The 13,780-nt window shown below is 46.4% G+C and overlaps 3 protein-coding genes across 7 annotated transcripts in view; 2 read left to right on the forward strand and 1 right to left on the reverse strand.

Moving 5' to 3' along the window:
• LOC122399075 (unc-112-related protein-like) overlaps positions 1–11,080 on the reverse strand; it is a 35,141-nt gene extending 24,061 nt beyond the window's left edge. Inside the window, exons 1-2 of one of the 4 annotated variants that reach the window (XM_043399464.1) lie at positions 10,721–11,075; positions 10,250–10,493 (exon numbers count right to left, since the gene is read on the reverse strand). In XM_043399464.1, the coding sequence (XP_043255399.1) occupies positions 10,250–10,388 (139 nt within the window). In that variant the 5' untranslated portion in view covers positions 10,389–10,493; positions 10,721–11,075. Of the gene's footprint in view, positions 1–10,249 lie in introns of all 4 variants that reach the window. The other 3 variants (XM_043399463.1, XM_043399462.1, XM_043399465.1) reach the window with 3 other exon arrangements.
• LOC122399088 (JNK1/MAPK8-associated membrane protein) overlaps positions 1–13,780 on the forward strand; it is a 760,891-nt gene that overhangs the window by 300,122 nt on the left and 446,989 nt on the right. The gene's annotated exons all lie outside the window — the stretch shown is intronic.
• LOC122399083 (putative transferase CAF17 homolog, mitochondrial) lies at positions 11,836–13,233 on the forward strand. Its single transcript, XM_043399476.1, has 2 exons — positions 11,836–11,963; positions 12,087–13,233. Exon 2 carries the CDS (start codon positions 12,125–12,127, stop codon positions 13,223–13,225), a length of 1,101 nt encoding a protein of 366 aa, XP_043255411.1. The 5' UTR covers positions 11,836–11,963; positions 12,087–12,124; the 3' UTR covers positions 13,226–13,233.

The raw sequence follows: 13,780 nt of genomic DNA on the forward strand, positions 1-13,780 counted from the left end.
AGTCAATTATGCGCCCCGTATTGCGAAACGTTCGCTGGGACTAACGAGAACCGCGCTCCTATTGGAGAAACGCACGCGTGCTCGTGTATGCGAAAACCTTTGTGATAAAAGGGCACGCTCTGCCTCTGTTTTCCTGCATCTTGGTTCGGGGAGCTCAAGATCAATTCTGCAACGACCGTTCGTTTTAGTCTTTCGAGCTTCGATATTACGAACCACGAAACGACGGAGATTGATATTATTTAATACGAGACACGTTCGACGTAGAATTCGCTGCGACATGCGACCGCAAAGAATGAACTCTCCCGAAGATAGAGTAACGGAAAGGGGCCACTAAAAGAAATTGTACGGTCCTGGGGCGAGTAAATACGTGCCGCGACGGTATGCGACTCCCGTGGCTTCGATATGTTTGGCCGGGTATCGAATGTCGGTCGTAATACGTGCAATGGAGAACACATCAGTCATAATTGCACGGACCATGGTCGATCGAGAGTCGACTTACAGCGTCGGGAAGATCGATATAGAGTTTCGCGTGTTTCGCTCGAAGCGCACGGAAGACGAAGCGAGCGGAACGAGGCTCCTATTAAATCACCGTTTATTGCCGCGGTGGAAGCAGTTCGTTTACGTGAATAAATTTAAAATAGTACGAGCGAATTACAGCTTCGAACAATGTTTCCGTCGATTACGACTGCGGTATTTCCAGTAGCCCGTGCAACCGGGTTCGTTTAAACGACGGCTCCGAACGTGGCTGTCTTCCAAAAACCCTAAAGCCGATATCTAATTCTTGGAAGTCCGCGAAGCGTACCCAATTCTCTCAAACACCTGCATAGCCCGTTTGTCGCAGGTAGACCGTTCCAATTCGGTCCGAGAAACACAATAGAACCTCTTTCCAGTAGAAAAATTTCTATTTGCAATTTCATTTGTTGCAATAACGCGTTTGTTCGACTGGCCTCGCGAGAAAGATCAACTTTTCGTATCCGTGGCTTTTGGAACAATTCGCAACCCACGCGCCCAAGTACTCCATTTTGCAAATTGCGCGCGCCGCGGCCTCGAGCCAATCAACGATCGCTCGAGCAGCTTTCCGTCCGCGCGTAATTACGATTTAAAACGAGCTGCGATCCGTCGTCGTTTTTAGCGCATTGTTCTCGTCGCTTGGAAATCGCCGTCACGACTTCGTAAACGACTCGGAGAAAGCTCGCCTTATATAGATCCACGAGGAAGAGACGGGGCGTGCGTAGTTTCGTCTGACATTTCGCGTCTTTCCTTCGACGATCGACGAGACGGAGGTGTATAGGGGAATCCGGTGGCCTCTTCTGGCCGAGTCACGACAACGACCGTATAACCGCGTCGGCAGATATTCGAAGGGAAGTGACGGATTACGAGTGGCTGCGTTACTTCTGTAAGCACCGCCAGGGTGGCTGGAGTAATTATGGAATGGATAAAAATAGCTGGTCGAGAATGACGGTCGATTTGGAAGCCACGTTCGCCAGTTCTTATTTTGTAAACACACGTATTTAAGACTTGTCCTCGAACTTAATTGCATTGTACATTGTAATAGGCTTAACGTGGAACGCTTGCACCGTGGCAAATGGCATTCGCGATGCTTCGTCAGTAATTACATAATACGTTCCATCGATCGAAAGACTCGATCACCGGAATCGTTGATCATCGAGCCCGATGCACGTGTTCTTGGAAGTTAACATACGCGGCAAATAAAAAAACAGCTGCTCGTCAAGCCCGTGTTTCGTAAGAACGTCAGAATTTGTCAAGAACCTTGGAATTCCTTTCGACCGAAGACACACAGTTCGAAAGAGTTTCAACATCGAACGGACCCAACAAAAAGTCGAGATAATGAGCCGAGACAACGGGTGCTCCGAAATTGTTCATTATCTGGACCCTATGGACGTTACGGTAGTGCATTCCGATAAGTTTCGAGGCTGTCACAAAACGGAGCAGAACGATCCGTTTGATCGTTACGCAGGGCGTGTTAATCGCAGGATCCAAAGTGGCAATTGACCCTGTCTTCTTCGAGCGAAGCGTCATGATTGGCTAACCGGACCGACAAGGGAAATTAGTTATAATTTTAACGTCAACCGTGCTCGCACATCGCATATACATTGTCGTTTAAAACCGGCCAAGCGACGTGCTCCGATTGCATCCACCGATGCTTTTCCCGCTAATCTCCGCGAGATTACTCTACGAAGAACAACCTTCGCGATAGTTTAATAGCCGATAGGGCCCGGTATCGTTGTCAACAATATTCTAAGATTTACTATCTCGCACGTTCCGAGTACAGCAATATATCCGCTAATACAGCTTACCAAACAAACGAAATGAATTAAACAGGCCTGTGCCAGCGCGCGTGGGAGCATCGTTAGAGAATCGACGGAAAAAACTGTAGTTGATGGGAATTCTGATGGATGCTCTTGTTCCGTCCCTGAATCCCGATGACTCTCATTCTAATAACAGATTACTAATTTGATTCGCGGAACGCCCGCGGAAACGTCGAATATAAATATGTATTCCGTGTCCACGATAGAAGTGACATCAGTGTTACGCGGTGGGAAGTTGGACGGGCCATTTTCTCAAACGTTGGGCTTCGCGAGTAGCCTAACAGGGGTGCGGCTGTTTGGTCTCGACATCGTCCGTGTCGCACCCGTGGTTATCTATCGAGGAAATTTCCTTCGACGATCTCTGTGTCGAAAGGGAGCGACCTTGAAGTAGGTCTTCGAGGTGTGCCCTGACGGACGAGGTCTTTCGAACGCCCAGGCAAGGCGAAAGTTTACCGAGACGGAAAAGTTGCGAGGTAACAAATTTGGAAACGAAACTCTCTGCTCGTGAACTATTTCAAGCGCGGAATGTTCCATCCTGGATCGCGTGGGTATGAGTCCATTCTCGATCGTCACGAATTCGTTGAACCGTCTCGAAGCCTTATAAGGCTCGTCCTTCGTGCCGTTAAATCACAATAATAAAGTCACTCAGTCAAGGTTTCGGTCCGTTTCCACCGACGAGAAGAATTCTTCGACGTATGCTTCGTCTACTTGTTTCAAACGACCGACTCTTGGCTTTCGACACCTTTGGAATACCATTACCAGCGCCTTTTTGAGAACACGTAACGAAATCGATAAAGATAAGCAGGAATAACTTGAGTTACGCCGCGGTATCGCTGCTTGGAACCCATTCACTTCGATACCAGATGCCAAATAATATCGAACCGGTTATCTTATCCGAGGGGACACGGACCATGGGCAGTTCCAAAGTTATTTCTTTTTTAGATACTTCTACCCTTTTCGGTGTGATAAACCTTGACCTCCGGTTATTTCAAAGACACCCTTTCGGTGACCTGCGCGATAAAGTCAACGTAAGGTTTCTCCCTATTGTCTAACTAATTTCTCAAGTCGTGCAAAACGCATACGATATGTTTTGTCTCTCGTCAATTGCCACGGACGATTCGGGAAAAGCGTCGATGCAGTTTCAGTCAGCATTCCGAAAGACGGCAAATACTCGTGAATCAACAGCTGTCCGGTGAGTCAGTGCTGGCTCAACTTTTTTGTGTTCCTGTCGTTGGAACGTCGCCAACTGGCTGGCGGGCGGACTCAGTCGAAAATCGTATCACGGGTAGACGCGGCCCGCAACCATCGACCGTACTATTGAACTTGCAAAACTTTCGTCGCGATTTACAGCCTTATAACAGTCGGTACGGATGCAGGTTCGACTACATTATTCAGCGAGTTTGCCGAAGAGGACGAATCGCGAACGGAAGGAGAATCTGCGAAGCGAGAGGACGGAACTTGATCGTTAGCTTTGAATTATTTTCCACTCCGTCGTTTAAAGTCTTCCTCCCGGGTCTTCTTAAAAGGATAAGAGACGCAAACCCGTAACCGGTGTTCTCGTTTACGAGTCAAGGGTGGTTCGCGACAGGACGTGTAAAACGGAAGCCACCGAAACGCTCTTGTCGCGGGAAATTGTTTTACATCGGACGCAATTATCCGTTTCGAGCGGCGCTCGTTCGACGGTCGTCTACGTTTCTCGTCTAATTAGTCGTCGACGACGCAGCAGCCGCATCCTTCGTTCTCAATTTATTTAAAAGGACTCTTCTCTCTCTCGCGCGCGCGCACGCGGATGATTCACCCCGCCAATTACAAAACCCGTCGAGCACGTTCGCCGGACTGTGAAATGCTAAAAACTGACTGCTCGCGCTCGCGCACCCCGGGGAATTATTCATATCTGAGAGAAACGCGTTGATCTCGGTTCGTAAGGGCCCGGCGAGGCATCGTGTAACTTAAAACTGGGCGTAAAGCGAGCGTACGGCAGTCGACCGTGACTCACCGAATCCAGGAAAAAGGATAACCGAAAAGAAACCCGCGCCAAGATGGAAACTACCGCAAACGAGCCGCGATAAATCGTCGCGCGGCGTACGCGTTGCCTCGAATCACTCCCTTCGACAACTGCTATTTGTAAAAGCAACGTGGAAATTTCTATTAGCCCTTCGCGCTCGAGAGGCGTCTCTCGGTCGCAGCATCTCGAGTGGCGTCGTTCCTAAGCTCTTTACTCATTCGTCGAGCGTAAAATAATATACTTTCGGACAGGGCCACGCTTTTGTTTGAAACAACGGCTGACTTTCATTAGTAGCCATTCGAGAATGGATGGAAGGATCTACAGACGGAGATTTCTACCAGGAAGATGAAAAACTCGCACGATTTCAGCTCCACTGTCAACCAGGTGGAACAAGTTGTACAAATTGTCCGTAAACGTTTCTCAATTAGCGCGACCGATGATTATCGGCAACGGGCGAGACTTATTGCCGGCAGGTATCGTGTACAGAGGCTTGTAACTTATTAGCACACCTACTTAAAGGTTGGAAGATGATCGATAATGTTCGGAGTCAATTATCATTCTCTTCCTGCGACCACCGGATAATCGTACAACGTTCGCGGCAACATCAAGGCTAAATCGAAGGGTTATCGCGTCGGGAGGCTAGAGGCAGTCGAAGATACTCGCGCGGGAACGCGTTTACGATATCCGTACGATCTCGGTGCGCATTTAAATTGGGAATTAGTCGGTCCGGAGGCGCAGGATTTCAACGGTGCAACCTATAATTCAGCGTGGAACGAGAGTGGTGGCTAATCTTCTTAAGTTCCTTCCGAGAAAGGACTAGATTTTGCCCCGGGAGTATCGCCACGAATCCCATACCCTGAGCAAATAGGATTATCGTGACCCCTGAGCTTCGATGAATCCTTCGCGCTCCCTTAAGGGGACTCTGGGCAAAATTATTCGAAACGATCTCGAACCCATCGCTTGTCGCGAGACATGCCTCGGGGCAAGTCTCGTCGCGGAGATCAAAGCGATACCTTGGTCGCTGTTAGGAGATACCGCGAGTCGAACGAGCGAGAACGATAAGCTGCGAGGCTTATTTTCGCGAGGACACGTTTCAGAGACGCGGATACAGCACACAGTAGTGACCCAATAGATTAAACTTTGCTCCGGGACGTGCCGCGGTTAAGAAATATCTCGGCAACGGGACCGGTGAAACTCGGTGACCAAAGATACGATAGCGAAATGAAAAAAGCGCAGTGCCAGATGTCGAGTCGGACGTTACGTCTCGTTGACTTCAATTTTCCTGTATCTCTCACGGATCGAAACTTGTGTTTGCACGCAGCTATGCGTGGATCACTATCGTAATCCTTGCAAGTACGCGCGATAATATCTTATCGGGGAGACGTCGTAGAAAATATGCAGGGTATCCATATCCTTTATTGCCATCGTCGGATATGTCTGTCTGAAAGCAAATATATTAGATAATAAGTAGATATCGTATCACCGCTCTTAACAAAATATGAAAATTATTCCGAGGTTCGAGTATCAAACAATGGCGAAGAATTGTTGAAAATCGCTAGTTCGACAAACGCAGATTATGTTAATTTCCATCGAGCATGAGAAGAACGATATGGTTCGAGAATAATTTGGGAGTAAATGGATCGAACGAAGGGGTCCTGTGTCGTTTCGTTTGGGGAGGGTCGAAAGAAATGTCTATTTTAAGCGAGTTCTGGCGTTAGAAAATGAAGCACCGGCGCATCGATGGACTAATTAACATTCTATACGCGATGATTTCGACACCGTAACCGCTGATTGTACGGTATTCAGGATACTGGGATAACGAGGCGGTAACCTGGTTCCAGATACACGTATAAGATAGCGGTGTAGGATGATCGATCAAGAGTGATATACGGCAATAATCGTCGGCGTCGTGTTAACGGCACGAAGGTGGCTGGTCGGTCGTGCGAAGGAAGGCTTTCCAAGGTAAAAGAACCTCGCACGCCTCGTCCGAGTACCGTAACGCCGACCTTGCCTCCAAATGGCGAAACGGTCCCCGGGTGCACTACAATAAGTGCCTTCGATTCTTCTGCACCTGGTAACCGCGAGCGAGAAGAGAGAAATGACCGGTATCGAGGACGAGGCCGCGAGAGCCGGAGAATTCGGCCAAGGAACAGCCTCACCGAAACTCGTCCGATCGTAATATCTCCCGAACGTTTCGTCCTTTCTGACATTTAAACGTCGTTTCGTCCGCGTAGTCCGAGTCGACGCGATGAGACCAGAAATGAACGCGTACCGATTAAAGAGGATTGCGCAACGTTTCGATAACGAGCTGAGAATAATTCCAGCCAGAGTCGTGAGCAAACTTCAACCTCTGATCTTTGCGGGAAGGTGATCGGTTCGCGCTTACGTTAAATTTAATTGGAGGTAGCGCGGTTCAGGATGGCGTGCCTTTTCTCCACCAGGGGACAGACGCAATTTCGTAACAAAGCCGTGCTCCGAACGCTGATCCGTGCTAGGTAGCCGGAATATAAAATTACGAAGCGTAATCCGAGCCCGTACACGTAAGCCGAGCAGATAATTCGAGTTAAGTGGCTCTCTCTCTCTCTTTCGCTCTTTCGTCGAGTAAGTCGCACGTTCGCGGGGACTTTACGCCTCCGTGGAAGACGCGATCGTCGATCGGATAAAAGGTAAAAATCCGCGGGCGAGACGGTGTCCGTGCGTGCCCACGCGAGCACTCGTCATTGCTCTCGGTCCTGCTCTCGCCACTCGGATCTCTTGGCGTTTTTCTTCCTCCTACCTTGTCGTCCAGACTCCTACAGAACGATACGTGTCGCAACCGACTATAAACATCGGCACCTGCGGGCCTGTCACCTTTCTTCTAGTCGTGTCGGCGATTTTCTACGCTCGTGAGCTACGCACTAGGTAGGGTAAAAATCACGGGAACCGCCTGGCAATTAATATCACGGACTCGAGCCAATAGAAAAGAAGAGAAAACGTCCTTATGCAAGCTTGGAGTCAAGATTGGGTCGTTCGAGTACCCTTTCTCGATGATACGGAGTATGTTGAGAGGGTTAGTGATTCTGGGGCTTTGTCCCTTGGTTTAGGGGGTAGATTAACCCCTCGGGCACGTCGCGACTTTCGATCTCGAGCGATCTTTCTGCCTGATTTTTACTTAATCTGAGAGGGGTTATGTCGTAAGAATTCGTTAATTAAGAGTGCATTTTCGGTATCGCGGAGACGATCGGCTTCCTACCGCGCACAACGCTCTGTAGGGTCTCCATCGATTTCGTGGAAGCAACGCAAGAAGAATGTAGTCTTGTCATCGAGTTACTGATGTACGGTACTTCGGAGTCTTAGACTTCTTTCGCGTACACGCACCTGTTCGCCCGACGAACGTTAATTATGCGAGCAAAGAGCCACGTGCTTTTCTTCTCCTTATATTTCGCGCCTGGGTTAGATTTCAAAGTTAGAAGCGTTAGCGTTAGAAGAACACGCGGCGACGGAATATAAATTTCAACGTTTATGTTTACGTTTCTTCAGAACTTTACTGACGTACAGTGTGATGGCTAGTGTCCATAACTCAAAGTATCGATACTGAACACGATTTTGGGAAACAATTCGAGTAGTTGGAATTTCATTTTAAGCGACCACGATGACCAGAGGCAGGAAAAATTACACCGAAACAACGTCGTCGTACTGAATTTAGAATATTCATGGGTAAGGGAACTGGTACCAGGGACACCCGGTATATTTACGTAGGGCTTTACCACCGGTTACGAGACGACCGTGTTCGAAGGCGGTGAACGTGCACCTGTACGACTACGGTAACCTGTCAAGCTGGAAGGGCAAGAAAGGGCCTACGCAACAAAAGCTCTTGCTCTGTTCGAGACTTCTCTTTACCTGCTCCCTGTCCACCGAATCTCGATTTCGGTACCAGAGTGCACGCGATCAACCAATTCAGGCGAAAACTCCTCCGGCAGTTTCGCGAGCAACCAAGGTCGGCGTAGATCATCGAACAGCACGCCAAGATATACGAAGAAGTAGGAACACTATTTTCGCCAATTTATATTATTTAATCGCCGTTTAAAAAACCGTCCTGGTATCTTTGGTTGGCCAGTTATTAGTACATTTACCTTATATCGACGCTAGAGTGAAATTATCATTATTACACACCGAAGAGGCATATCTTTCAGATACGAGTTATCTCGTTGCTCGCGCGAACAACAAGTAAACACCACGGTTGGAATCCGCTTTCACCGGAAGTAGTCTTTTGCCACGTTCGTTCCGGGGTGGCAGTTCTCTCGTGGTCGAAATCATGCTCGAAAAACAATAGGTACCGGAAACTGCGTACGTTTTATCGCGAAACTCGTTCGAAAGAAAATTTCACGGGATCGTAGTCCCTCGCGATTTATCGCCGACGTGAAAAGAGGACGCGTAACTTAGTTAGAGAGCAAGGGACGAGATTTAACGAAGGGATAAAAGATCGTACGACGGCGGAGCGTCGGAGGGACCTTTTAGGATCGGAGCACGGTCGGCACGACCAGCCAGAGAAAGCCCGGAGCTCGAAAAATCGTACGGAGGAAACGCCAAGTTAAAATAAGCCCTCGTGGCGGTCTCTCTCTCGCGCCAACGAGAGACGAAACTGTCGTCTTCGTGAGATAGCGCCGAAAATACGCTTGATGCCTGATAGAAGGCAGACCGGTGCGCGTTAAGAATTTATACGACCAACGCTAGCGCGTACAAACAAGCTGCAAACGGATGAAAAAGGGAAAACCGATATCCGTTGTAGGTGTGAATCACCGCGGTACATAAAAGACGCCTTGAAAATAAACCGATGGACGCGGACTATTTTCGACACGCTCGAAAGGTGCATCTCCTCTTTGGAAAATTCTCTATGCAACCGTCGACGAAACCGGTGCATCGTTTATGACCGGAAATAAACTGTCGGCAATAATCAGCCGGTTATCATCGAGGTCGGGTCGCCAGTGAATTTCACGGACAATTTGCACAATAATTGCTCGATATCTTTTTAGGGCAGCTGCAACGAGGCTACATCGTGACCTGCGATATCCTCGGGGTCTATTCGACCGTACGTACGAGTACATACGTGGGCTACCGACCGCTCAATTGATCGAAATTGGCTAATTCGTCGGAGCTGAAACTATCTTGCTCTTAACGTGGCTAATTAGCCGGTGTATTGACCGCGCACAGGCCGTTTAAAACACTAACTTTCGAGTCGTAGTCGTGAAAAAATGAACCAGAGATGGTCCAAGAGACGGGGAAGTTATTCACAGAATCAGTTGCGTTCTCCGGTGGCAATTCGCGAGCGGAATCAGACACCGGCGCGGTTACGCTTATCTACGAGCAAAGTAGCAAGTACGGTGTTCGTTTTACGTGCGGCGAGCCATAGGAAATCGGCTGCCGGTCTCACGTGTCTCCCCCGTCGCCCCGCGAGCCTGTGGGAGCTCCCTTTAGCATATAAAGGAGTCGCTGGCCGCATCTCCGTGCGTCCGTCGTCATAGCGAAACTAGTTCGGCCCGTCCAGTTTTTCCACTCCCCGGTGCACGCTTCAGTCGTGCATTCGTCGCTGGTGGGAGACGACATATCCTGAACAGTCGCGTTCCTACCAGCGGGACACGCTAATAATCCCGCAACTTGTTGCTGCTCCGTCGCGCCGAACCCCCATCGATCGACTCGCGGAGCTGTTTTACCTGGTATTTTTTAAGACCGGACCCGCGATTCGCGGAACACCTCGAATCTGACGTTGCTTAACTTTCGTGCTCCGTTCCGAGCGACACGGTAAAATACACACGGAGATATCACGTGACAATTTCGCGCGCGAAGGATGGAACGAACGGAGGAAGCGCGCGAAAAAAAAAAGAAGGAAAAAGGGAGAAGGTAAAATATGCAAGGCAGAAACATTCAGAGGACTCACCAAGTCCCTCGACCAGGCGTAGCATCACACCGCCGATGTGCAAATCTCCTTTTACTCGTAAACTCCTCTCCATTTGAAGATCGGTCACGTAGACACGCAGCACCCAGCTGCCGTCCACCTCGTGACCGTCGGAATACATGTTTCCCGATCAAGCGACCGAAAGAAAAAGAAAAAAAAAAAAAAAAAAAGGAGGAAACGCGGTCGTTGCGCTGCGTATGCACCTTCCAAGTCCCAGACACTCAAACTTGAAGAAGAAATGTTTCGTTCTAGCGGAGGCGTTCGGATACTCGAGTATTCGAGTCGAGATGTTCGATCCGATCCGATACGAGTCTCGACTCGGTTCGAATATTCGAGTATCTGAACACCTCTGGCTCTAGGGCGCGGAAATCATGATTCCACGGCACACGACACCGCCGCGAACACACTTTCAATATTAATCGACGCTCCCGATAAAAAAAAAAAAAAACGAACCGTATCGCGTATCGGTATCACTTGAGATCTGTCGCGGCCGATCGTCGAGTGGTTTCGAACATAACTTACAGCGCACTTGCGATACACTGGCTGACTCGACCGGGACTCGCACGATTTCGTGTTCCGAATACTATGTAGAGGCGCTTCGGTCGGCTACCGGAGACCTTAGCTGGTTCCTCGGCTGGTGTCGGCCGTGCACTCTCGGGCAGACTGGGTAGATCGAGCGTAGCCATCGAGTTCTCGCTCGGATTTGCCCCACCACTACTCACACTGATGCGCGCTCCACGTCACCGTGATACCAACACGCAGGAAAGCTTCGGGAAGTCGACGAAGAAGGTGTATGCGAATCTTCCATTCTTGCTCTTGAAACAGCTGAAATCTATGCATGCATAAAGATATTAGAATGACGAAATGCACGTTTAAAAACCACCTGACCAAAGCGGTCTCGCTGTTTATTTAGATATTTAGAAATTGAAAACGAGTATGTACCAAAATGAAAAGCCACTCTTAGCCAGCACCATGCTCGCTGTAGCAGCCTTCAATAACAACGCTATATAGAGATCAGTGCTTCGAAGTCTAACACTCCCCTCCTCGATCCGGCGCACTCAACCCGTCACACAACTCGATTTCCTTTCCCTCCGCGTCTGACGATGCTACTCGTACTCGATGTTGGACACATTTTATTCGAAACTATAATCAAAAATTACGCAAATATCAGACCATCGTTACGATAATTTTCTTTGAAATTATACTTATTATTCACTTATTTTACATTAAATATATTATTTGAGAAAAGTACAGTAAGTCACGAAATTATTGATACAAATAATTTACATCCTAACGTTTTTTTTCTCTTATTTTCGTTATATATTAAATTATCTACAATAAAAGATACTCCTTGATATACAAAATTAAAATAATAATTCATTTTTTGTATTTTCGACTATCGAATCGTGTCTACATCTGGAGGCAAAGGGTTGAAACTATTAGCCGCAAATGGTAATACCGTTTTTTAGCAAGGGTTTCTTCCTTATTGACCGTGACACTTCCAACGCTATCGATTCACACTGGAATTCGAATTTAGCACCCCTCATGATTGGAATTGAGTTGTGAATTCCATTTCATCGATGAGTGAAGGAATCAAAATATTAATATAATTTTTAAAAGAGGAAACTGCAACTAAAATTCACATGAAGCATTGACAGAGAATCTGTGAAATATTCTTATACGAGCAAATAGAAACGTAAGATTGAGTTTTTCATTCGTTTTGTGATTCTGTAACGATAGTGTACCTGATTGTAAGGTTATAACCGGTTAAATTATATTCATTTTTGACTGGTTGCGTGTATTTCTCTTCTTTACCAAGGTCGGACTTGTACAAATATTTTGGTGAAATTTGGTGCAATGATTGTCCACCTTAGAAACTTTCTTTTACCGTTCTACAAATTGGATAAACTTGGAAAAATTCAAAAACAGTTCGTTAGATACGGTTCTTTGCAAGCGTCGGCTAAAGTGTTAGAGCATCTAAAAACTAGGAATTTATTGCGAGTTAGAGGGAGCGAAGCTTCAGATTTCCTTCAAGGATTGATTACAAATGATATGAAGCACTTCGAAGAAGGAGCAGCCAATTTGTACGCGCTTTTTCTAAATATTAGGGGTAGAGTGTTGTACGACGTTATCGTGTATAAAAATCAGAAAGACGATGTGTATTATATTGAATGCGATTCCCGAGCTGTAGATTCGTTGCAAAAACATTTAAAAATGTATCGTGTTAGAAGAAAGGTAGATATAGATAATTTAGGAGATAGCATTAATGTTTGGGCATTATTTGATATTACTAGATATTCAAGTAATACGGATGCTGATAATAATAGGCAGAAGCTTGAGGGTTTAATATTTCCATGCGGTACTCTAAATAATAAATCAAGCAAAGTGATAGACAATATTATGATGTACGAAGATCCTAGACTTCCAAACTTAGGCATTAGAATCTTAGCAGAATCAAACATTGAAAAGAGCGAAATACAAAAGCGTTTGAACACCGATATGCTTAATTCTGACGGTACATTGAGCTATAAAGCATTCCTTTACAAACTTGGAATACCTGAAGGTATCGAGGATTTGCCACCAGGGAAGCCCCTGCCTTTAGAAGTTAATTGTGATTATTTACATGGAATTAGTTTTCATAAGGGTTGTTATATCGGTCAAGAACTTACAGCACGTACCTATCACACCGGTGTTGTAAGAAAACGTTTAATGCCATTATTGTTCGAAGAGCTTCCCTCCAAATCTTTTTCATACGACGAAAAAATTGTCGACGAGTGCGGTAATATGATAGGTAAATTTAGAGGAAACGAAAAAAAATATGGATTGGCTTTAATGCGAATCGCCGAAACCCTCAGAGCTAAATCTATTACTATATCAGATCATAAATTAATCGTATCAAAGCCTCTGTGGTGGCCACAAGAATTGCAACAACAAAGTGTTTCCGTTGATAAGAAATAATGTATATACGCGAGATGTTTTTAGTTTATATAGAGTTCTGTTTTTAAACAGAAAATTGTAATATGTAATTGTAAAATAAATTTGTTATTCGAAGAAATTATAAGAGTATTTCCTGTCCTTGTTAATTTGTAGGATGGAACCTATCGCTAGCACATCCATGGGTCAATCTGATATCGAACATAAGCGTGGTACTATTACAACGGTTCGAGAATCGAAGGAAATCACAGCGGGAGTATTTACGTGTACCTATTGCTCGTTGCAAGAACGATTTCATTTCAAAGGAGTCAAACCTCCGTTTGCGCGGCAAATAACTTATTTGGAAGAATGTTATATCATGAAAGATCCTTTCAGTTTACCGAACAAGGGGCAAGTTTTAGTGCTCGGTAGCGATTGTAATTTTTGTAATAAACCCGTGTGTCTAGGGTGTAGTATATATTTCGGGAAACGGATTTGTTTGAAATGCGCAAAAATCAATATACACAACTTGCCAACTCAAATGCATCCTAGAATAAAGAATTTAATAAAAAATATTGATTCATAAAAATAGTATTTTAT

The sequence above is a fragment of the Colletes gigas genome, unplaced genomic scaffold (assembly GCF_013123115.1).
Source record: "Colletes gigas isolate AHSC1104 unplaced genomic scaffold, ASM1312311v1 Colletes_gigas_Sc00012, whole genome shotgun sequence".
NCBI lineage: Eukaryota > Metazoa > Arthropoda > Insecta > Hymenoptera > Colletidae > Colletes > Colletes gigas.

Excerpts from the sequence above, each read along its gene's own strand:
- LOC122399083 (XM_043399476.1), top strand. The coding sequence starts at position 12,125 with ATGATTGTCCACCTTAGAAACTTTCTTTTACCGTTCTACAAATTGGAT.